Below are 23,678 nucleotides of genomic sequence, written 5' to 3' on the forward strand. Positions count from 1 at the left end.
GGCCTTGTGGACCGAGGAAACAAAGGGAGGGCGTTACTCCGGAAGGAAGAGACCACGGTTGCTGCAAACCACCAGTTGGGCCACACTTGGCAGGTGCAGGCACAGGCAGCAGCAGGGGCAGCCCTTCCCCAGGGCTTGGTCCACAGTCGCGCCCAGGATGTTGCGAGAGGAGCCAGGGAGTGTCTGGTGTGGAGCCTGGCAGCCTGAGTGGGTCCCGGCTCCACCTGCGTGACCATAAGCCCCTCTGACCCCCTTTCTTTCACCTGTAAACCAGGCGGAGCGTCGTCGGCCGCGAGGGCAGCCGTAAAGACGAGGGAGTGGTGGTGGACGTGGCATGGCAGAGAGGGTGCTCTGCCGTCCGCAGAGGCGGGAGAGGGAGGAGGGGCACAGCCAGGACAGGGGCGCACAGCTTTCCCGTGTTTGGCTGGAAGGCTGTGTGTGTGCGTGCACACGTGTGCATGCGTGTGTGTGTGTGTGTGTGTGTGTGTGTGTGTGTATCGAGTCTCAGCCCAGGCTGTAAGTCTCAAGTCCCCACCGCTCTCCTCACTCTTGTGAGACACGCGAGAAAAGCCAGGTGAGGGGTGTGTTGAATGGATGTGGACAGCGCCTCCTTCGTGACAAAGTCGGAGCTCAGAGTTAACCCCCAAAGGGAGGCATCTGGTCAGCTCTTGGCCGTGCTTGACCTCCGAGTTCCCTGCTGTTCCTGGAGTCTGCCTGGGCTCTCTGGAGGATGGTGGTCATGCTACGTGGCCAGTCTGTGCTGGCCACTTGGGTGGGGCTTGCTGGGCTGTGGGGGTCCTGTCCCCCAGGAGCTGGCTCAGGACCACAGAGCCCCTGAGACTGCACGTCATGTCACAAGAAGCAGAGGTCTGGGGGTCCTGGGGTCCTGGGGATTTGGGGCCTTCAGGCCCTGCGTCTCCTCTCTCAGAGGCACGGGGTGTCCTTCACCCCAGGACAGACCTGCTTCAGGTCCTGGCTGCTGCCGTCCCCCATCCAAGAGCAGGAAGCCCCGGGAGGGGTGATGGCTGCTCGTGAGGGCTCTCTGGGCTCGGGGCCACGGGCCCGCGGGGAGCGCGCTGGCACACTAGATGGAGGCCTTCCCGGCCCCATCTCAGCGTGGCGGGACGCTGGTGCTGTGTCCCCTCCCAGGACTGAGCCAGCTCACCAGGGGCCCAGGAGAGGCCGGTGGAACGGGGTGACTGAGGGCCCTCCCCTCCCCTTCTCACCTCCCTCAGGTGGCCCTGGGGGCAGGTCAGCACTGGGCTGGGGGGGCTGGGGCCTGCCTTCCTCAGGCACGGGGCCCTTGCCGTGTGTGCCCCAGGACCGCACGTGTGCGCACAAACGTGTGTGTGTACGTGAGAGCATCGAGTCCCAACACAGGTGCAGGCCTGGGGGTCCCTGGGGACCAGAGGCCTGCCGGACAGGTGACTCCTGGGAAGATGTCTGGAGGATTCTGTGCTGGCCCGAGGCCGCGGTGGAATGAAGGTCCCCTCCGCGTTGGAGTTGGGCCACCCTGGGCACCCAGGGAGCGGGGCCTGGCGAGCCTGGAGAAGGCAGAACGTGCCTGGTGGCCCTCTCCGCCACCCAACATAGGGGACCGTGTCAGCACGGGCAGGGAAGGGCCCTGCCCGGGGGCCAGGTGAGCGGGCGGTGGGTGCTTCGGGACTGATCCCCGATCCCAGGTTACTCTTCCTGCCCGGGACTTCCTTCCGCCTGGCCTGCCCTCCTCTACCCAACCAATGTCTCAGTCATCCAAAGCCTGGCCTTAAGGGCCCCTCCTCCGAGAAGCCACCGGTGACCCGGCCCTGGCAGGCAGGTGCTGCCCTGCCTGCGGGGTCCCCCTCTCTGCCCTATCCCAGTCAGGCCCCCTCCCCCACAGGGTTTGCGTGGGTGTCACGGGCCTAGTGACTGTTCTCGCTTACCACGTCATGGGACTTGGAGAGGAGGCCCCTAGAGACAGCCCAGAGGCAGACCGGGAGGGGAGGGGAGGGGCTGGGGAGGGACCTCGGGGGACACAGGACGAGGCTGACGGAGCCGGAGACGCAGCTGTAGGCCCCCCGGCCCCCCGTGGGCAGGGCAGCCAAAAGCAGACACAGGACGCCTGGTGCAGGGGTGGTGCTTCTTCAAGAGCGGTTGGGGCTGGCTTGCAGGGGTGTGTGTTGGGGGGGGAGGGCTCTAGGGTCCAAAGCTCCAGAGCAGGAGGAGCACCAGCACGAAGGCCAGGCTGCGGTGGCCGTCCAGGGCGGGCGCCCCGCCCACGTTGCACAGGTCGTTGTTACAGCAGGACACGGGCCGCGTCTGGCCGATGCCGTCCACGTCCGAGGGCACGCACTTGCTGGAGCAGGACTTGGTCACCGTGGAGTCCCCCAAGAAGGGGTACACTGTGGGCCACGTTGGGTGCCCGGTCAGCTCCCGAACCCCAGGGCCCCCAGGCGTGGCCCCGTGACCCCAGGGTGGGGGTGGGGGTGGGGGTGGGGGTCACTGCTGCACCTCAGTCCCCCTCCTCTTTCCTTCCGCCACCGTGGGGGTCCTACGTGCCAGGGACACAGCGGCTGACACGGGGATTCCCGGCTGGATGAGGCAGTTCCTCTCCAGGTGCCTCGAGCAAGGCTGAAGGTGCGTTTCCGTTAAAGGAAAGAGGGGGGCAGGGGCGGGGGGGGGCGGCGAAGTGCTTCCACCAAAAGCCCTTTTTGCAAAACGGCTGGGGCCGTGGCTGCGCGCTGTGCACGGGGCCCCCACAGCTGGCCAGGGGTGACACCCGGGAGGCAGCTCTGACCCTGGGACCCCAGCCCTGCCCCGCCCAGCACCCGCTGACCTATCTCCAAGGAGTAGAGGGTGGTCTTGCACATGGTTTCGTTGACACCGCAGGTGGCGATGGTGACACAGCTGGACACACTGGTGGGCTCGTGACAGGTGTAGCATCTCAGGGCCCCCACTGGGTGAGAAGCGGCAAAGGACGCGTCAGGCAGGCCCTGCCCCTCCCCAGCCCTCCGTCCTGGAGGCCCGGGTTCAAGGGGGATGACGCCACCCGGGGGGTGCCCGCCCACCGAAACTCTGGGAGGATTCAGGAGGTTTGGGCAGGAGGTTGGGGACAAGGTGCCCTCCCAGGGGAGGCGGGCCGAGGTGGGGACCGGGCAGCTCGGGCGGCGTTGAGGGGGGGCCTGCGGGGTCAGGGAGGGCCTTGGTGCGGCAGGACACCCCCTCGGGGTCCTCATCAGCAGAGAGCAGCACCCGACCGAGGGGTGCAGTGGGGCCTCGGGAACAAGTGAGGAGGGGTGCGGGCTGCGTGCATCCACAGGCATCGGCTTAGCAGAGGCGGGGAGAGCCATGGCCCCAGGGGCCAGGCAGGTCAGGCCGGGGGGGCCCCCGGGTGTGCTGCCCTCCCCTCCTCTGCCGGGTCCCGTCCCACCGCAGGAGCCCAGCTGGGCCTGGCCGCCCAGCCCAGTGAGGCCGCGGGGCCCGATCCCCCACAGTGTGGCCCTCTGTCTTCAGGTTGACCTCAGTTTCCCCTCCGCCCAGCTATTTCCTGGTTGGGTGTGGGGGCCCCGAGGGGCTGGGGTGTCTCCCCTAGCTGGTCTCTCGGACCTCCCAGAGCCTTCCTGGTCTTCCCAAGACGCCTCCCAAGGCCCGCCTCCACCGTGGCCCCGGAACCAGGGAGCACGATTCTGACGGTGCCCTCTGCGGCCCGAGGCCCCCAGTGACAGACAGGTCCCCAGCTGGCACCCGGGGCCTCTGCTGCCGCCCCAGCCCAGCCAGTCCCAGCCCTGGGCGCAGGCCCTTTGGTACTGCACCCACCTCTCCCTCGCTTGGGCTGAGGGCCCTGCCCTTCCCTCCGCACTCACCCCCCTCCCCGCCCCGCCTCGCCTCTGCTCGGGCCCCTCTGCCTGCACCCCTCACCCAGCTCGCCGCTGCAGGCCGCCAGCACCAGCACCAGCAGCACCGGCCGTGCCCCCCTCATGGTCCAGTCCTCACGCCGCAGCCACTGCTTCCTCACCCTCGGCCTGCCCGAGGGGTAGCAGACACCGGCGCAGCCACCCGACCGGTCAGCCGAGCAGATTAGTGCGATTGGGTTTCCTGTGGGCGGCTGGGGCGTGGAGACCCACCCCCCGCCCCCTGGGGCCCCTCCCGCCTCCACCCGACACCCCACTCCTCCCGCCCTCCCTGTCCCCTTCCCCACTCCTGTACCTCCCACAGCCTGGGGCCCCTCCCTGCCCCTGATGACCCCTCCCTGCCGTTTGGGGGCCCTCACCTCCCTGCGACTCCCTTACCTGGGCCCCCCATCTTCTCCTTCCTCCCCCATTCCTGCCTCTGCCCGGCACCCTTTCCGCCTTGGGTCCCCATGCCTATCTCTAGGGCAGAGTCCGGGTCTAGTGGCTCTGGGTTCGAATGCTACCAGGGTGCCCCGGGACGCCCCCTCGTGGGGCACAGTGATGGGGGCGGACTGCCGCCTGGACAACCAGCCACGGTGTACTCGGAGGCTTAAGGGGACAAAGACAGGAAGGTGCCGGGTCAACAAAAATGTCCTGGAGGGAGGTTGGAGATGGGGAAGGGCCAGGGCCGCCTTGGGGACGCTAATCCCGGTGTCCACTGGAGGGGCGGGCACACCTTGATCTCTAATGGGGCCAAAGGGTCTGCCCCTCGGGCGGGGCTCATGGGGCCCCAGCGCAGGTCAGGAAGTTGATGGGAAGGGCCTTGCCCAAGGCTCGGACAGGACTCAAGTGTGGCTCCAGCCACTGCTCCCCCCGTATACTCACACGCACACACGCGTGCCAGACACATGCACACGCCCACACTCGTGTGCACTCTCGCACGTGCACACATGCACTCACAAACCCGCACACGCGTGCACACTCGCATACACAGTGCACACTCACGTGCACACACACGCACACACTCGTGTGCACTCTCACACGTGCACACATGCACTCATAGACCCGCACACGTGCACACTCACATGCACCGTGCGCACTCACATGCCCACACTCGTGTGCACTCTCGCACGTGCACACATGCACTCACAAACCTGCACATGCGTGCACACTCACATACACAGTGCACTCTCACGTGCACACACGTGTGCCAGACACATGCACACGCACATGCACACACTCGTGTGCACTCTCGTGCGCGCACACATGCACACTCACAAGCCCGCACACACGTGCAAACTTGCACACATATATGTACGTGCAGACTCACGCGCATACGCACGTGCACACGTGCAACCCCGAGGGTGCCTGCACGTCAGCCTCCACAGGATGTACTCCGCCTGGGACCCCGTCACACCCTCCACCAAACCCACAGCAGCTACGGGGAACGCTGGGGTGGGGTGGGGAGGGTTGCTGACAAGGCCGTGGTGCCCAGACTCACTGGGGCCACGCTGCAACCCCACCCACCTCCTCCGTCTTCTCCCACAGGATCCAAACCTTGGTCCCTCCTAGACTCTGCCCCTGCTCTGCTTCCTACCGCCAGAGACGCCTCTCCCTCCCCTCCCCTCCCCCCTGCTCTCCTGTGGTTGAAATTCTCTGTCTGGGGACTCCCCCCGCCCCCACCCCACCGCCTTTCTATGGTCTCTGGACTTTCCTTTGAGATCGGCTCCAGGGAGCTGGAGGCGCTTGTGTGTCCCTGGCGGGGACTGGCGGGGCCTGCAGACGAGGCGCGTGGTGACCCTTAGCACCGGGCGCGTGTCGGCCACTTCACCTGCTGGGTCGTAGCGTCCTCCCTGCGGCCCTCCAGGCACACGCCACCACCGCCTGTACTCGGGACACAGGGTCGGGGCTCCCGGCCTTGGCGGGAGCTGCCCTGGGCGGGTCACCTAGTGTGGGCTGGGGAAGCTGAGACGGCGACCGGGCTTGTCTGATTTGACACTTCACCACACCGCACAGCTGCAGCTCGGCGCTGATGTTGGATGCGGCTAACCGGATCAGACACCGGCCGCACACACCCTAGGCTCCTCCTGGTCTAGCCCAGTTCCTTTGCTGCAGCCACACCAGCCCAACCCCTCGGCCTCGGACCCGAGGGCCCCGCCTGTGCCCTCCCTCCTGAACACACCCGTGGCCCCGGTATTTGCTCCTCCCGCGGTTTCCACCTGATCCCTGGGCAGCCAGGCTGAAGCCGGCTGCGAAGTGTCAGCTGTCCACCTAGGTCGGGGAGGGAAGGGGCCCCGGGCAGGGTCTGGGTGGGCTCTGTCTAGGATGCTAGTCGAGAGGCCTCCAGCCACCCCTCTGTTCTACCAGGAGCCTCCAGGTCAGGGCCCGGTGTGTGACCGGGGTCAGGGTTCTGGGCGTGACCAGCGTCAGGGCTCAGGGTGTGACCAGAGTCGGGGCTCAGAGCGTGACCAGGGTCAGGGCTCAGAGCGTGACCAGTCAGGGCTGAGGGTGTGACCGGGGTCAGGGTGAGCGTGTGACCGGAGTCAGGGCCCCTCTGCTGTTGCCCCATCTACGGCATGGCCTCCCCTCCGGCCTGCCTGTAGGCGGCCTCCTCTGGGCAGTGTCTTCGGGCCCCAGGAAGGCAGAGGGGTGTCCTGGCCCAGGCTCCCGCTCAGCGGCTCCCCTGTAAGCCGATGTTTCTACACCGTGAAGGGAGTGCACAGGGTGCAGTTCTCCCCAAGGCAGGCCCAGAACCCCTCGGTGCCATGCCCTTCCTGAGGCCCCCGGGGGAGGTGCCCTGACGCGTGGGCACACGTGTGCTGGTAGGCACCAGCACGCGTCCACGCCGCGGCGGGGACCTTCCACTGCAGCCACACCCTGTGGGTCGTGTGCTCGGGGGCACAGAGCTGGGAACCTTCGTGTACCCCCCGCGCCACGGGCTCCTTGTCCCCCTGGTCAGGCTCTCTTCTCCCCGCTCTCTGTCACCACTGACCCTTCCAGGAGATTCGCAGGAAGGCAGAGCTGGCAAATGGCCACTGTCCATTGCAGGCATTGGTGAATGACCCATCCGCTCTCCGAGGAAAACCGCTGGACATCAGTTGTACCTCCAGACTCAGAACCCCTGCCTGGGAAGCCTGAAGGTCTTATCGGATGCTTACCCAGCCCTCGGCGGGCCCCCATGTTGGGGCACCTGCCTTAAACCAACCACGGGAGGCGGTGGCTCTGTGGGGGCGGGCACTCCCTCCCGTCCACAGGCGTCTGGGTGACATTTCAGGGGCCAGGATTCAGCAACATTCTTGGGGCATCTTAGAGTTTCATGCACGCGGCCGACTTGCCCCGGGGAGCACCCTGCACGGCGCGCCCGGGGCTGGCTTCCAGCCTTTCCCTCTCCCCCCCCTTCTCTCTGTTTCTCCCCTGCATTTAAAGTGCCACTTGCTTTTACGTTGTCCCTTTCTTTTTTCTTTTTTAATTTAAAATTTTTTTTTAATCTTTATTTTTGAGAGAGAGAGAGACAGAGGGCAAGCAGGGGACGGGCAGAGAGAGAGGGAGACACAGAATCCGAAGCAGGCTCCAGGCTCCGAGCTGTCGGCACTGAGCCCGACGCAGAGCTGGATCCTATGAACCGCGAAATCATGACCTGAGCTGAAGTCGGACGCTTGACTGACTGAGCCGCCCAGGAGCCCCTCGTGTCGTTCTGTTTAGATTTGTGTGGAATCATGACTCTTTCTCAGTCTGGATTTTCAACCTTGTTTTGATTTCCGAAATCCTCCTTCTCTTGTTAATTTCTAAGAGCTTTTAATGCATGTGCTTCTGATGGCACGCGATTCACCCACTGCAAGCGTTTTCGGTGTGCTCCCAGATTTGTGCAACCGCCCCCCATCAGTGTAAGACTTTCCTCACCTCACAAAGGGACCCACCCGCCTCCTGGCCTACTCACAGGCTGGCCTGCTGTGGGCATTTTGTGGAAATGGACTCACAGAGGAGGTGGTCTTTTGCATCCGGCCTCTTTCCCTCAGCCTGACGCCCTGGGGCCCGTCCCCGCCGTGGCGGTGCCTCTGGAAACATCCCCGCGCCTGGAGAGTCCAGTCTGTCTGTCCCCTCGTCCGCTGAGGCGCTGGGCGCGGCTTCCCCGTCTGGCTCTTGTGACGACGCTGCCGTGAGCGCGGTGTGAACGTGTGAGTGTTCATCTCTCCGGGTGTGTGCCCCGGGGATGGAGTTGCGGGGCGTGTTGTGACCGCGTGCAACTGCTCGAAGAACGCGTCTTGATTTTCTATGCTGAGCCGTCTATCGTGTTGACAATCTCTCTTTTGACATTTAAAGCTCGGGTTCAGTGGGACCGCCTCTCGATAGGAGGGGAGCGGAGGCCGGGAGCCAGCGTGGTTTTCTCCCGCGGGGTCAGCTTCCCCACCTCCGGCCTGTGACCGCCGTGGTGGCCACGGTCAGTCCCGCCTGGGGGCTCGTAGGGGCCTCTCCTGTGGGCCGAGGGCCCTCCTTGCGCCTCCGTGTGGGGTCGCTCGCTCTGCTAGGACGCCGTCGCCGCGCTGCACCGGCTTTTCCACGTCTTCTTGAGAACGTGGGAGAACGTGGCCGGGGTAAGAACAAGGAAAGGGCCGGGCGGTGAGCCCGGGGGGAGGTAGGGGGACCCGTGCTCCACTTTGCGGCCCGAGGCTGGTGGGAGCCATGATTAAAAGTGTGCCAGTGTGTGTCTCTGTGTGCGTGCGTGTGTATGGGTGTGTGTGCACGTGGGGGTGTGGGTTAGTGTGCGCGTGTGCACCTGTGGTGGGGGCTGATTCCAGCCTCACCCTCTCACCCGGCTGCTTTGTCCCTTCCATCCTCTCCCCTGCTTCCCCCAAAGTCCCCGCCCCCTGCCAAGGGCCCCTCCCCCTTCCTCAGACCCACGCAGTGCCACCCTTGGGCCCCCTGACCCCCCTGCGCGGCCCGGGATGCTCCTGGAGCGCCCCCCGGCCCCGGGGCCCCATCTCAGCTGCGGGCAGAGCAGGGTCTGCCTGGGGGCCGGGGCGCGGCATCGGCTCTGTGAGCAGGGGCAGCGGCTGCGGGTGGAGGGGCGCTCAGTCCTGGTTGCAGAGGCTGAACTGGCAGCAGGCAATGGACACGTGGGGGCCGAGGCCCAGGGTAGAGACGTCGGGGCAGCTGGTCTGGCACGACTTGGTCACCATAGGCAGGTCGATGAGGCTTAAGGGGACCCCTGGGGTGGACGGAAGGCTCCCTGAGCCTCTGCACTGTGCGCCCCCTGCCCCACCGGCCACCAGCGCAGCCCCCCTCCCTCGGGCCTTCTCCGGGGCTGAGGCCAGGGGGTGCTCCCCCCGCCCTGCTCCTGACTTGCTGGGAGCCTGGACCAGCTCCGCCCCCTCTGAACCTGGCTCTCTTCTGGGCAAAGGGGCCAGGGCTGGCCCACCCCACACGCGCCCCACTCACGGGTGGCGATGGTGACGCAGTAGTTGGAGTTCCATGGGCATCTGAACGCACGGGTGCACCCTCCGAAGCCCTTGCACTGGTGACACATCAAGGCTTGGGCTGCAGCCGCGGGTGGAGGGACAGGTGGATGGACAGACGGGGACACAGGTGTGGGCAAGTCCTGCCTAATAGCACCCGCTACTCCCACCCAGCGCCCCACTGTCATTCTCAGGGCCCTAGCCCCGCATCCTGGGGTGCCGATCCCCCAAGACCTCCCAGATGGGGGGGTGGGGAAGGTCACCATGTACGAAGCATCAGCCCAGGGCCGGGCAAGGTCCCGAGGCTCCAGCCTGTGGGACCGCGCTCTTCACGGGAAGAGGGGGCCAGGCCTGGGACCACGACTGGGTGGGTGCTACGACTGGAGGCCGCTCTTCTGAGTCCCCCACCCAGGAGAGCGCTGGCCCGGGGTGGGGGCAGGATGGGGTCCTCTGGGCTCGCTGTGTGACATCCCAGGGGAGCGGAGCAGGGCCGCACCCTGAAGGAGTTGAGAGTTGAGGGAGTTTGGGATGGAGGGAAGGTGGCGAGGGCTCCCCAAGACACGACCGTGCCCATTTTCACCTTGGGGGGGGCGGCCTGGGTAGGCCCCCTTAGGCCCACCGGCACCTTAGTTCAGGTGGCTAAAGTCACGGGGCCTTGCCGGCCTCCGTGGGGAGTGGGGACCAAGGGTGGCAGGTGTGCTGGGCAGTGAAGGGCCGGAGGGAGGCGGGAGGGAGGCCAGCATGGCTCTGTTCTGTGAGGACATCACAGATTCTTCTGGAACACTGAGTTCACTCCATCAATGTCTGCCGGCTCTGCCCTCCCACGTGGGCACTGCGCGGGGCCCCACAGCCGCTCTGCCTGCCTGGCTGTCTGTCCTTCTGTCCCCCTCCTCGCCACACTTCCCGTCCCCCCCCCCCCCCCCCGCCTGTCCTTCTCTGGTTCCTGAGCTTCTGTGCAGGAGGTCGAGCCACGGCGCCCGGCCCTGCCCTGGCTGCCCGCGCGTCTGGGCACAAACGCAGGGCCAGCGGGGCGAGCCGCAAGGCCCGCACTGCCCCCACTCGCCGTGTGCAGGCTCGGAGCCCCAGGACACTCGCACCAGAGTCCAGGAAAACATGCTCACCGCCCCCCTCACTCCCTGGTCAGCCCTTCCGGCCTCGCCCCCCATCGCCCTGGCTCTGCCTCGGGTCGGCACACTTTCAGGCCCGGGTCCTTGACCGTGATGGTGCACGGCACACTTGAGCCAAACCACATACGCCCGGGCACTCGCACGCACACCCGGGCAGGGGCTCCCGGCCCCCTCCCGGCCTCACCCTCTGCTCCTCCGCCCCGGGGGTCTGTGGGAGGCACCCTCCCAGAGCCACAGAGCCGGAGGTGGAGACAGGGCGTGTCCACCGTGGCGGGGCGCCCACCGTCAGCCTAGACTCGCCCGCCAGCCCCACAGAGCAATCCGAGACCCCACACGTGACCAGGAGAGGTGACGGTTCCCGTCACAAAGCCCAGCAAAGCTGCTTGAAGCCACCCTCACATCAGGCCTGAGGACGGTGTGGTACGTTGCATACGCCGCCACCTAGTGGACAGACAGGGGAGTGTCACCGGCAGACCCGGGCAGTCTGGGTCTCCAGGGCGTCAGCGAGAGAGAAGCAGCTCCTGCCTCCTGCTCGCCTCTGCTCACCCCCCACCCCCAGATGCCTCCCTGCGCTGCCCATGCTGTGCCTTCTCTCCGGGCAAAACAGGCCCAGCTCATTTGCCACTCCGCTAGGGAGGCCTCCTGCGGTTCCAGGCAGAGTTGATGGCTCCTCGTCTGACATGCCCACCACGATCTGCTGATGCCTCTGCCCCAGCCTGGTGATGGGGTCCCTGCCCCCACGTGGTCTCACTCAGGGCTGGCTCCCCATCCCCGCTGCCTCCGACGTGACGGACACGAGCGGGCATTTCGCCCACTCTTCTGACCCAGAGCATCCCTCACATAGCACCCCTCCTCTGTACCTAGTGGGGCTGAGGAGAAGTTTGTGGAGGGAGGGAAAGAAGGAAAAAGGAAAGGAAGGAAGGAAGGAAGGAAGGAAGGAAGGAAGGAAGGAAGAAGGAAGGAAGGAGGGAAGGGAGAGAGGGAGGGAGGACAGAAGGAAGGAAGGAGGGAAGGGGAGAAGGAAGGGAGGAGGGAAGGAAGGGAGGAAGGGAAGAAGGAAGGGAGGGAGAAAGGAAGGAGGGAGGAAGGAAGGAAGTGAGGGAGGGAGGAAGGAGGGAAGGGAGGGAGGAGGCAAGGAGGGAAGGTAGGAAGAAAGGAAGGTGAAGGGAGGGAGGGAGGAAGGAAAGAGGGAGGAAGGAAGGAGGGAAGGAGGGAGGAAGAAAGGAAGGAGGGAGGGAGGGAAGGGAGGGAGGAAGGAGGGGAAGAAGGAAGGGGGAAGGGAAGGAGGAAGGAAGGCGGGAATGAAGGAAGGAGGGAAGGAAGGAAGGGGAAGGGAGGGTGGAGGGAGGGGGAAGGGTGGCCAGGTGTGCAGGCTTCCGGGGGCTCGTGTCGTCTCCCGATCGATCGTGCAGCAGGCAAGACACCTCCCACCCTGCTGTTGGCTCTAAACCGGGACTGGCGTGCGGACTGGGGGGAGTGCGCTTCCCAGGGGTAGCAGGGAGAGGGCGCCGACGATGATGTGGCCTGTGGGGCTCCTGTGATCCACTGGACCTGGGCTAAGCCAGGGGAGGGAGGAGGGGCCTGTGGGTGGCCCCTCCCAGATGCCACCCGACCCGGTGACCCAGTCCCGGCGGTGACAAAGACTTTCCCCGTGTGGAGCTCAGGTCCCCAAACCCCTGTCCGTCGGCACTGGTGACCCAGGAGCAGTTCTTAGGGGCCATCGATGAGACCCGGGCCCCGAGCCTCACATGCGTTCCCCGCCGGACAGAGGGCCTGCACAGGGCCCGGACATCCCCGGGAGGGTCCCAGCAAGTAGAGACACTGGCAGACCCCAGAGGGTGGTGGGTGGAACCCTACGCCCACGCCAGGGGCTGTCCGGACGCTCCCTCTGTCCATCTCATTTAGGGCCATGGCCACGAGGAAGGTGCCAGCCCAGATGTGGAAACAGAGGCCGGGCCAGGTGAGGGCCGGGGGCCGGGGGCCGGTCGGGGTTGGGTCAGGGGCCCAGCAGGGTTCGTTCGGGCGTCTGGGTGGGTGAGCGGAGATGCTATCCACCTCGGCCGGGAGGAAAGATGATGAGGCCGGGTGTGCGCAGCCCCATTTGAGGGAGATGTCCCCAAGGAGCCCTGAGGCAGGCATCGGGCCCGAAGGGCCTGGGGCCGACCAGCCGGGGCCAGCGATGGCGGAGGTGGGCCCGGCCGAGTGCGGAAATGGCCCGAGTGAGGTGACTGGACCCAGATGGAAGCCAGAGCGAGGGAGCGGAGGCCGGGGTCCCAGAAAAGGGGGTCAAGGGGGCAGGAACCGGGGTCCTCTGAGGTAGGAAGCCACATCCCGGGGCTCGGTGGTGGCTGAGGCTGGGGGACCGGCTTATTAGAGCAATGGTGGGGGGTGGAGGCGGCACCCGGGACTCACCCAGCTCCAGGCTCAGGGCGGCAGCCAGCAGGAGCCCGAGGAGCAGCCGCATGGTGTCCCGGAGAGAGGCTGGTGCCCCGGGCAGCCAGGCTGCCATCTTATACCTGCCGCTCCCACCCTGCACCAGCCGGGCTCCGCCGTCTGACTCGCCTGCCAGCTGACTCAGCCACGGAGCCAGGCTGGGGCCCACGCGGCGCTGGGCCACCCGGCCCCCAGGCTGGAGGGCGAGCCCCGTTTACCGCATCAACCCTTCCCTGTCCAGCAGGTAGGATAATCCCGGTCGTAGGGCGGGGATCACGCCAGCCCACCCGGCAAGGAGGCACAGGCAGCATGCGGCCTCTCGTGTCCCGCGGGAGGGTCACCCCTCCCCCTAGACACGCCGAGGAAGCCGAGGCCGGCCCGGCCGGAGCCCTGACCAGCTCTGCCCCCGGGGTGTCAGGTGACCGGCTTCCCGCCGAAGGGCCGGAGCATGCGCCTCCTCAGCCGGCCGCCTGTCCGGTGGGCCTCTGCCCACGAGTGGCAGCTGGGAGCCGCCCGCCTGGCCAGAGCGCTGAGGGCTCGCGTTCGCTGCCGTGGTCACGCCGCAGGGCCCAAGACCTGCGGCTGTTTTCCCCCGCGGTGGGGGGAGAGCAGAAAGGTATTTGAAAGGGTCCCGTGACGGGTGACACCCGACAGCAGCCAGACATGCCAGGGTGACCCACGAGCCACACCGCTCTGCTAAGAGCTGTCGGGGCTGGGACACCACGGGGGCAGTGCAGGTGGCTGTCCGTGGGGAGCCGGCGCCACCGTCCGGGGATCCCCGTGCGTCTGCTCTGGCTCCCGCGTGGCTTCTGTCCACCCCTCTACTTGGTGGGCTCCTTAGGGCTGGGGGCTGGAGGGATGGAGAAGGAGCCAGAAGACTGGGGTGCTAGGTGGGTTCCTGGGGTCCCGCCTCCCCCCCACCAGCGTTCTCTAGGGGCCCCTCTCAAAGGGTGGGCTGGGTGAGTTGCTGGGCCCGCCTCCTTCCCGTCCTGCTTGGTCCCCTCCCGCGGATCGTCCCCTTGCCTGCGTCCGTCCGGGCTCCGACGTCGACTGGATGAGCCAGGGTGAACAGGAGTCTGAGACAGACAGAGCCGGCGTGACCAGCCATGCCAGACCCAAAAGGTGGACCTGAGCTCAGACCAAGGTGGCTGGTGAGGACAGAGAGCAGGGCAGACACATTTATTCATCCATTTATTCACTCACTCCATGAGATACGGAGCGGACCCCTCGGGTGCAGAGTGTAAGCAGAGGAGGGAGCTCTGGGGTGAAGGCGGATGCTTGTGCCGGTCAGGGTCAGGGTCAGGGTCAAGGTCAGGGCTAGGAGTTAGCATTAGCGTCTGACAGGGACACGGCCCGGGAAGTGTGACGAAGGGAAGGGACGCCACCCGTCAATCCATCCGTCTGTCAGTCTGAGGCCTCCTGTGTGCCGGTCACTTACACCCCACAGCCTCGTTAACCCCCACGAGGCCTCAGCTCGGCGGGGACGGTCGTTCCCATTTTATCAGTGAGACAACGGAGGCTCAGAGATGTGAACGGGGAACTCCCGGCAAGTTCAGTGGTGGGAGCTAACAAAACGCACTGAGAGGGCACGAGGCAGAAAGAGGCCTCTCCCTTTCTTTGTACCCTTTCCAGAGGTTTAGAAGCAAGAACAACATACACGCTCACGGAACAAACCGGCCGCTGTAAAGGGGATGACGACGCGGTTGGTGCCGCCCCCTGCCCCCCGCCCAGCAGGGCACCTCAGCCCTGGACTCACACCTTCCTGACGCCTTCTCTCCGCGCAGGGCCGGTGTCTCTAGGGGGGCGCCCACAGCCCCAGCTTCTCAGCTGTGCCCCAGGACAAGGCACAAAACAGCCACAGGAGGGGGCACAGCGCAGCCAGCACGAGGGACCCCCAGGCCGCTTTGAGACGCCACAAAGACCTCTGAGGAGCCCGAGCATCTATTCACACCCAGGGGGTGCTCGATTCTGTCGGAAGGATCCTGGAGTCACGTTGGCGCCCCTGCGCTCTCCCCCGTCGGCGACGCCAGCCCACGGCCCGGGACACAGACGGCGGGCCAGTCGCCCTGCCGCTGGTCCTCACGGCTTCTCAGATCTCTGGTTCCACTTTTCTCCTGCGAAGCTTTCCTGACCCTAAACTCTTGTAATGACTTCACAGGCTAAGATTGTTTTCCGTTTACAAACCCACCTCCTGGGCTTCGCCCTCTCAAGCTCCCAGCTGCTGGGAGAAGACAGTGTGCAGTGGGGCAGGCCTGTGGGGGTCGGGCGAGGTGGCCGGCCAGCCTGCCGGGCGGGCCGCCACATCATTGCTCCATGCCTCAGTTTCCTCACCTGTAAAGGGGGCACGAAAATGGCTTCCACCTTGCAGGGTGGTCGTGGAGCGCTCAGAGCCACGACCACAGGGAAACCAGACAGATGAGGGTTAGCATCCTCGTCGGCGACATCCCCACTGGTATTTCCCACTGGAGGCCTGGCCCAGTATTGGTTGGGGGCCTTCTGGGGGCTCTGTACTGGGTTTCAGAGACATCCGGGCCAGGCAGAGCCCTGTCTGTGGCGGTGGAGGGGGTGGCATGGTCCTGGGGGACCTGGTGCGATGTTGTGGGTGTTGGCCTTGGACCAGGTCGCGGCGGAGCACGGGCAGAGGGGTGCAGAGGGCAGGTGTGGGCACCCCCATACCATGGCAAGCCCAGCTCGCTGGATCCCTGCTCTCAGTGACCCCGGAGCCCACAGGGGGACATGCGAGGCTCTAACTTCATCCCCACTGTGATGGAGGAGGGAGGACTGATCCCGTGCCCCTCCCAGCTCTGGCCTATGATTCCAGCTGGCCCAGGACGAAGGTCTTACACAAGCGATTTAACGACGGCTCCCAAGCCTCTCCCACTGAGTCAGGAGGTCAAGGCTGGCTAGGGCTGGAGGCCCATGTCCACCCCTTCCACATCCAGAGGCCTGTGCTGGCCCTCCAGCCAGCTCTGTGGGGGCAGTGCTGTCACTTCCAGGAGGCTGACCACTCCCGGGGGTTCGTTGGATCTGTGGGAGCTCAGGGCAGGGGTCTGGCTTGCTCCCAGCCTCCCCAGGGAAGGGCTCACACAGGATCGGTCCTCGGGGGGAGGAGACACCCAAGTCTCCTGTGGGGGCTGAGCTCTTGACCTCACACTCCTTGGGGTACAGCTCCTTCCTGCCTCTTGGCCCAGGATGAGACCCATCTTCCCAGACATACTGGGAGGTCCAACCAGGTCGGCCTGAGGACCCCTACCCAGGCTGGCCCAGGCTCTCCTAGGGTATCCTGATTGATCCCTTGAGATCTGGAATCACAGCTTGGAGCTCTCCAGGTTGAATCTCTAGCACAGGCTCCCCGATCAGGGCCATGCTTCGGGGCAAGGGCTTCTGAGTCCCGGGGACTGTCCCACCACACAGGCATTTGTTGTAATGCTGCCAACTTGGGCCCAGCCAGCTTTGAAGGGACTCCTGGGCCCCTCCAGAGATGCTGAGCTGGGGACACTGGTTAGGTAAGGACGCTCAGGCCCCGTGTGACCTGGGCCACAATGTCGCATGTCCAGTCTGACTTCACTGGAAGGAAGGCCAATGTTTCCTGGGCCACCCTTATCCAGGATTGTTGTTGCTGGGTGACTCTTGTTTCTTATACCAGGCCAGAGATGGGGTTCACCTAGGCTGGGTACCCTTTAATAATGCCAATTCTTGGGCCCCCGAGAGTCCCCAATACCCCACTGGGTTGGGGGCACCTGGAGACCATTCCCCAAATCAAGGAGGGAGCTCTTTAGCCCGGGGAGGACTTCTCTTTCTCCCCTTGGGCAGAGTCAGAGGGTGAAGGGTCCCACGGAGACCCTCAGGCTGGTGGGCTCAGCCTCTGGGCCGGGGCCGGCTCACCAGCTCTCATTCAGCCAGGCCCGCGGGCCAGAGCAGGTGGGGACCAGCCACGAGTGGGTGTGGACAGTGGTGCTTTGGACTGGAAGGTGCAGAGGGACTTCCGGGATTCTGGAGGGAGCCTGGTCGTCTGAATCTCAGACCCTGCCTCCTCCAGCCTCTGTCCCCAGACCTCCTCTTTCTCTTCTTAGGAACATGCCGCCCACCCCCCGCCCCGCCCCACTCACCCCTCCACCCCAGGCCAACCGGGATGCGTGCTGCTGCTCAACCCACTCCTGAAGGGGCAGGCGGGCTGAAAGGCCAAGCTGTTTGGCCCCACCTTCTCCCTGCCAAAAATAGCCCCCGGTCAGCTCTCAGGCTCCACCAAATATAGCCTGCCTGCCCTGCCCCCAAGTGCCTGCAGCGTCAGGCCAGGGTGGGGCCTGCGGCAGGTCAAGGGTTTGGCCTGGCAAGAAGGGGAAGAACCTCTCACCAGGCTTCTGGGGCTGGGGGCCTCAGGGCTCTCTTCAGGACGCCCCCCCCCCTCCCCTGCCCAGGGCCCCTGGAGACACAGGACTTCCCTGCACTACTCCCTGGGACGGCTGACGGGGAAAAAGGCCTTCCTCACATGCCCACAGAGACAGCCCTCGTGCGCCTCCAGAAAGCCCTTCTTCCTAGGGTGCCCCCCACCCATCCTGGGTCCCTACTGTCCCCCACCCTTCCGCACCCTTACTGGGCAGACTGCGGCAGCTGCCAGGAAGGTGGGCCAAGTCTCCCCTCAAATCAGTGTTCCTCAGCCAACTGAGAACACCAACTGAGCAGCACATTTTGCCAGACACGCCCCTCCTTGGGCAGAGGAGGGGCGAGCTCTCCCACCAAGGCCAGACAACTTTGGGAGGGCCGGTCCCACATCAACCTTTTGAGAATGAAAGTCCTGGTCTGGGAGGAGGCCCCGGGCCGCGAGCCCCCGAGTCCTGAAGCCGAAGGTCCCGGGTGTGGCTGGAGGGAGGGCACCAGGTGGGTGGGGGACGCAGGGTGAAAACATAGGGCTGTGCCTCTCAGAACTCGGTCCTTGAGTAGGTCTTGGTGGGGGGCAGGGATTTAGAGCAGACCCCAGACAGTAGCCAGGAGGATGGGGGCCAGGGCCAGGGCCCCCGGCACGGCGAGGCCAGCGCTGTTGCAGAGGTCATACTGGCAGCAAGATGTGGTGGAGGCATGTTTGGAGTAACCGTCGTACACGGTCTCGAAGCAGCTGGGCACACACGACTTGCTCACTTTCATCCTGGTCGGCGTGTAGTCTGCACGGGGGAGCTGGGCTAGGACCCCACGTTGGCCCGACTCTGACATGCAGGGCCTTTAGGGCAGGCTTTCCCTCAGCCAGGTGCTCCCAGAAAGAACCCCAGGGCAGGTGGGGCCTCCCTCCTCAGTCCCCCCCCCCCCCCCGCCCCGCCGCTCCTAGGGGCAGGCAGAACACCCTCTCCTGCTCCCCGGGGGCACCCCGGTGACTCACAAGTGCGTGTGGTCATGCAGTAGGTGACCATGGCCGGGCAGCGCATGGGATTGAAGCAGTTCTCGCCGTTGTAGGCGCACACGTGGCAGTCCAGAGCCTGGGCTGGGGGCCGGGAGATGGGGTGGGAGCTGGGTGGGGGTCGCACAACGGGGGGGGGGGGGAGGCCCCTCCTCCAGCCCGGCAGGCCCCAGGTCCCATCCCCTCCCCCCCCCCCAGGCACAGCTGGAGGCAGAGGTGGTTTTTAGGAAGGCTGGCCTCCCTCCCCACTCCCAGTCGTCCTGCCCCCAACAAGGGTCTGTCCATCTGTCTCTTCTCCATCTTACCCAGAGGGAGGCCCACCAGGGCCACGAGGAACAGGGTGAGCAGAGGCGCCATGGATGGAGGCGAGAGGACAGAGTGGCAGTGGGGAGTTGAATGGCAGCTGGTCCTTGATTTCAACTCAGGCTGGGTCAGGGGCGGGGCACAGAGCGGGTCAGACAGCCCCCTGCCCTCCCCGGCTCCTGGTTTACTGGAGGCACTGCGGCCCTGCACACAGGAGGACAAGAGAGGGTGGTCACCCAAGGGGACCCGGGCAGGGGTGCTGGTGGGAAGGTTTCCTGAAGAAGGGGACACAAAAAGAGAAGGAGGCGGGGGGCGGGGGGGGGACAGTCCAAGTGGAGAGACTGGTGTCTACAAACAGATCTGTTGTGCAGGCTGAAGGGGTGGTGCGGGGAGGAGGGTTCATGCAGGGGCCCCACGGAGCCTGCCACACAGCTCCTCCTCACCGAGGGCCCTGAGTACAGGTGAGCGGCCAGGGCACCACTAGGCCCCAGGGTGGGCCTCTCCTCACTGCTTCCCCTCTGCTTTGCCCCTGGGTGTCCTTGCGCGCGTCCCCCACTTCCGCTACTTTCAGGGCCGAGGTGGGGGCCGGTCTCCCGGGAAGACCTCCGGAGCCCAGTCTTACTTGGGCTTCAGGTCTGAGTCCTGGCCCGGCGGGAGCTCCTGGCAGGAACAGGCTCTGATCAGCCTGTGGGGAAATGCGCTTGGGGCGTCCACGCGGGCAGGAGAGCAGGAGGAACTTCCCGGTCCCTACATGGTGCTCGGGATGGAAACGTCCAACCCCTGGCTGGGGGGTGGGGGGAGTCTGGACTGCGACTTCCCTCCCCTCCCCCTGCGGGGATTCTCGGGGCCCAGCGTCCCGTCCCAGGGGGCCAAGCCTCCGCCCCTCCGGAGAACAGCAAACCAACCCGTCAACCCAGTTCCCAGGAGTCACCCTCAGGGTGCGGCGGAGTGAGGACTGGCCTGGCTGCTCCGCTTCCCGCCCCTTGCCCGCGAGCCCCGCCCCGAAGACTGCGGTCCCAAGCAGAGTGGGGGAGGTTTCGGGATAACCTAAACCGTGACCTTCAGCACGCTGAGCCTCCGCTGCGCCCAGGACTCACCCGCGGCCGCTCGCCAGCTCTTTCCTGGGTCTGAAGGCGCGACCGGACGGGCGCCCCGCAGTGACCACGCCGGAATGCCCTTCTGCGGCCTCCAGAAGCTGCCAGCTAGGCCTGACATCCCCGCAGGAGGCCCCGCCCCAGCCCGCCCCCGGCCTGCTTTGGACCAGCCCCAGCCCCGCCCCGGCCCGCCCCCGGCCGGCTTTGGACCCTCCCCGACCCTGGGCCCCGCCCCGGTCCGCCCCCGGCCGGCTTCGGACAGGCCCCAGCCCCGCCCCGGTCCGCTCCCGGCCGGCTTTGGAACCTCCCGACTCCGCCCCCAACTCTATTTCATCTAGGCCCCGCCCAGGCTCCGCCCATCTCCCCTCCCCCGCGCCCTAGGTCCGCCCAGGCTCCGCCTATCCCCTTTTCCTGCCCCACCTTAGCCCCGCCTCGGTCCCGCCCTCAGCCCCGCCCAGTCCCGACTCCGCCCTAGGCCCGCCGCCTCTCCGCTCAGGCTCCGTCCAAGGTCCTGTCCAGCTTCGTCCCTCCCGCCGCCTCCGGGTTCCTCTTTCCCCGTGGACTCGAACCCCACCCAGCCCTGGCATCGCGGAGAGCCAGCCACGCCCAGATATGTATGCTGCCCCCCAGTGACATCCACGCGATCCCCTCAGATGCACGCGCACCGCTCAGGGACTATCTCCACGGGATCTGGCCGCTGTCACCCACCCAAATCTTGGGCTTCTCCCTGCTTCTGGCAGCTTGTCTTCGCCTGCTCACCCCCGCCATCACCGGGCCCCTCATTCCTTGAGCCCCGTTCAACCGAGCTGCTGCGTGGAACAACCGCCCCCCACCCCCGACCCGCCCCAGGAGTGCAGTGACCCCTGGCCCCGGCTCCCTATTCAGTCTGCCTGCGTCCCCACCTGGCCCTGCCTTCCCCGTTGAGTGACTTCTGCGTTTTACCTAGCATTTCTGGGCTTCCGTCCCCACACCTGGGCCCATCTAGAAAAGTGAAAAATCAAGCCTTGAAAGGATCCCATTAATTTCACGGACCCCTCCCACCATAATAATATCAGTATTAAATAATTGTGGTGGTTTTTTTTTTTAATATACAACTTTCTCAACATTTAGTTTTCTTCTGCTTTGGGCAAAATTTAGGATTTTCATGGGTCCTAAACTTTTCATTTTTTTCTTTAATTTTTGTTTTGTTTTGTTTTCGTGTTTATTTTGAGATAAAGAGAGACAGAGCACGAGCAGGGGAGGTGCAGAGAGAGAAGGAGACAGAATCCCCAGAAGACTCCATGGTGTCAGTGCAGAGCCCAACACGGGGCTCAACCTCATGAACCTGAGCCGAAATCAAGAGACACAGGCATAACCGACTGAGCCACCCAGGCGCCCTTTTCCATTTTTTTCTAATGTGAAACACACACACACACACACACACACGGTTTTTTTGACCATAAAAGTTTTATTTTTTTCTTTCTTCATTTGAAGGAGATGGAGTACCTCTGGATCCAAGCAGGCCACCTCTCTGGGCAGATTGGGTGTTTGGTCCCCCTATTTGCCAATAGTCTCCGAGAGGCCCCATGTCCCATAAATATTCTCATCCTCACGAGGCTCACACTCTAACAGAGTAGAGAATAAACACATGGGTCAAAACCAGAGCATGTCACTGGTTTCAGCATGAGGCAGTGATGAATTGATAAGAACGGGTTTATGGCCCCGCCTTAAACGACTAAAATACAGAGTGTAAACAAAGCACTGCTTTTTGGACATGGTGTGACAGGCAGACAGACACGGTGATTCTGGAGGAAAGGGACTCGGGTGAAGGGAGGGGCTGCAGGCCGCAGCACTGGGGGAACCAAAGAGAGCCCACAGTCTCCCTGATGGAAGAAACAAGTGGAGAGGCAGGGAGGCCGAGGCAGCTGGAATTTCCAGGGCAGAGCCCGGATGGAGAACTGCCCAGGAGAGAGCTAGGAGGTGGGCAGAGGGTTCCATGCACACATTTGAGGAACTTAAGAAGAGGCAGAAGAAGCCGCTGAGAGGGAGAAGGAAAACCAGTCCCCAGAGTCACACAGGCCCTGGGGGTCACCTGTGTGAGTGGGGAGCAGAGACCTTGAAAGTTGGGGCCACCGGACAGAGTGCTCAGAAGGAAACTGCCCTAATCGTGGGGCCTGCTTGGGCCTAGATTACAGATCACACTGAGTTCCACCTGACCGAGCATAAGAGCAAGTCTTGAAAGGGTCCAATCGTCTCCACTAACTTGATTGCATCCTGAGACAGAACCCAACATTATTTAAAAGAGAAAATAAGCCAGCATCTTACAATGTAAATTTCATCTAATTAAGTATCTGACACTCAATTGAAAACCCCAGCAGGCATGCCAGAAAGGAGGGAAAGGTGACCCGTGGTGGGGAGAAGACAGTCCTTAGAGCCATGAGCGCCACCGCTGGTCGTGTCCATGGGCAAGCACATGAAAAGAAACACTGTATTTCCCATATTCAAGCAGACAGAGGAGGGCACGGCTGTGTCGGGGAGCCTCGGGAAACAGAGAAAACACAAACGGAGCTTCTAAAGATGGAAAAATAGCCGGGTGGGGTTAACAGCCCACTTGGGTCTGCGGGGCACAGATCAGCGGACTTGAAGACTAAGCATGAGGAAGAGGGTCCCAGGACACAAAGAATGAAAAGGGACAGCACAGTGGGGGTCTGTGTGTCGCTGGAGTCCCAGGAGAGGCGAGGAAGAGAAAAAGGTTTTCAAAGACACAATGGCCAAATTTTTCCGAATTCGTTAAAAACTGTACACCCATGGAACCCAGAAACTCAATGAACCCCAAGCACAAGAAATATGAAGAAAACTAAGCCAAAGCATCCCCTGTGCAGGTGCCGTGGCAGCGACAAAGAGGAAACGCTGGGGGCCTGGCAGACTGCGCGCAACGGCCAGGGTGACCAGCCTTCGAGCGAAGAAGACAGAAAACCCAAAGCAGACAGGGCAGCATCGCCCACTTGGAAATGCCAGAGGGGCGGCTGCAGAGCCCTCCTGCAGGGCAGTGGAGTGGGGGGGGGGTCCCGCAGGCAGAAGGAAATTATGCGGCGCCCACACACATCCACACAGAGGAATGGAGAACACCAGAAATGGGAAAAAGAAGGTACTCGTCTTATTTTTAAATGACTTTATTATTATTATTATTATTATTATTAATGTTTATTATTTTTGAGAGAGACACAGAGCGTGAGTGGGGGAGGGGCAGAGATCGAGAGAGACACAGAATCCGCAGCAGGTTCCAGGCTCTGAGCTGTCAGCACAGAGCCTGATGTGGGGCTCGAACCCATGAATGGTGAGATCATGGCCTCAGCTGAAATTGGACACTCAACCGACTGAGCCACCCAGGTCTTATTTTTAAATGACTTTAGAAGATAATTGGCTGCTTAGAGCACAAGTAGTAACAATATATTAAGAGATCTTTAGCAAATGTTGAAGTAAATTGGGTGACAGTGGTAGCACTCACAGCCCCAGACGAGAGAAGGAAGTGCACTGTTGTGAGTTTATTGCCTGCATGTGAAACGGCACAGTTCTTGAACACAGACTGTAATAAATTAAAGATGTGCACTATGAACACTAAAGCAACTGCAGAGAGAGAGAGAGAGAGAGAGAGAGAGAGAGAACAAAGAGATAAAATGGAATCAGAAAAAAGTAATCTGTTCGTCAAAGAGAAGGCAGAGGAAGGGGGAGAGGGAAAAAGCATGGGGTCAAGGAGAAGACAATGGGAGAAGAGACTCAAAGCCACCTGCACCCGAACCCCACCCTGTGGTCGAAACTCTCAGTGAGGAACAGAGACAGAGCCACGTGTGTGCTGTCCTCAAGGAGCCCACTATACGTATACAGACACGAACAGGCTGAAGTCAAAGAGAAAGAGGCACCGATGTTAACGCTGATTAAAAGAAAGCAAGAGTGGCCATATTGATATCAAAGTGGGTTTTGGAGTGGAGAATATAACCAGCAAGGAATGGGGACACTACATAACCTTGATG

At 63.6% G+C, this 23,678-nt stretch overlaps 3 protein-coding genes across 5 annotated transcripts; all 3 read right to left on the minus strand.

The window, feature by feature from the left end:
- Nucleotides 1–2,105: 2,105 nt before the first annotated feature.
- Nucleotides 2,106–4,069, minus strand: LYPD2 (LY6/PLAUR domain containing 2). Its single transcript, XM_004000197.4, has 3 exons — nt 3,898–4,069; nt 2,816–2,935; nt 2,106–2,381 (listed from the first exon to the last, which is right to left on the minus strand). Exons 1-3 carry the CDS (start codon nt 3,956–3,958, stop codon nt 2,176–2,178), a joined length of 387 nt encoding a protein of 128 aa, XP_004000246.1. The 5' UTR covers nt 3,959–4,069; the 3' UTR covers nt 2,106–2,175.
- A 4,714-nt stretch (nt 4,070–8,783) lies between these two features.
- Nucleotides 8,784–13,910, minus strand: SLURP2 (secreted LY6/PLAUR domain containing 2). Its single transcript, XM_019823217.3, has 3 exons — nt 12,862–13,910; nt 9,306–9,404; nt 8,784–9,075 (listed from the first exon to the last, which is right to left on the minus strand). Exons 1-3 carry the CDS (start codon nt 12,956–12,958, stop codon nt 8,939–8,941), a joined length of 333 nt encoding a protein of 110 aa, XP_019678776.1. The 5' UTR covers nt 12,959–13,910; the 3' UTR covers nt 8,784–8,938.
- A 146-nt stretch (nt 13,911–14,056) lies between these two features.
- LOC101087710 (ly-6/neurotoxin-like protein 1) lies at nt 14,057–19,810 on the minus strand. 3 transcript variants are annotated; one of them, XM_023248291.2, is made up of 4 exons: nt 19,672–19,810; nt 18,577–18,778; nt 18,254–18,355; nt 14,057–18,041 (listed from the first exon to the last, which is right to left on the minus strand). In XM_023248291.2, the coding sequence occupies exons 2-4, from the start codon at nt 18,626–18,628 to the stop codon at nt 17,845–17,847; spliced, it is 351 nt and encodes a 116-aa protein (XP_023104059.1). In that variant the 5' UTR covers nt 18,629–18,778; nt 19,672–19,810; the 3' UTR covers nt 14,057–17,844. The 3 variants fall into 3 exon arrangements, with proteins under 3 accessions (XP_023104059.1, XP_023104058.1, XP_023104060.1); XM_023248290.2 differs by lacking the exon at nt 19,672–19,810 and adding an exon at nt 19,197–19,220; XM_023248292.2 differs by lacking the exon at nt 19,672–19,810 and adding an exon at nt 19,018–19,158.
- Between the last annotated feature and the right edge of the window lie 3,868 nt (nt 19,811–23,678).

The sequence above is a fragment of the Felis catus genome, chromosome F2, assembly GCF_018350175.1.
Source record: "Felis catus isolate Fca126 chromosome F2, F.catus_Fca126_mat1.0, whole genome shotgun sequence".
NCBI lineage: Eukaryota > Metazoa > Chordata > Mammalia > Carnivora > Felidae > Felis > Felis catus.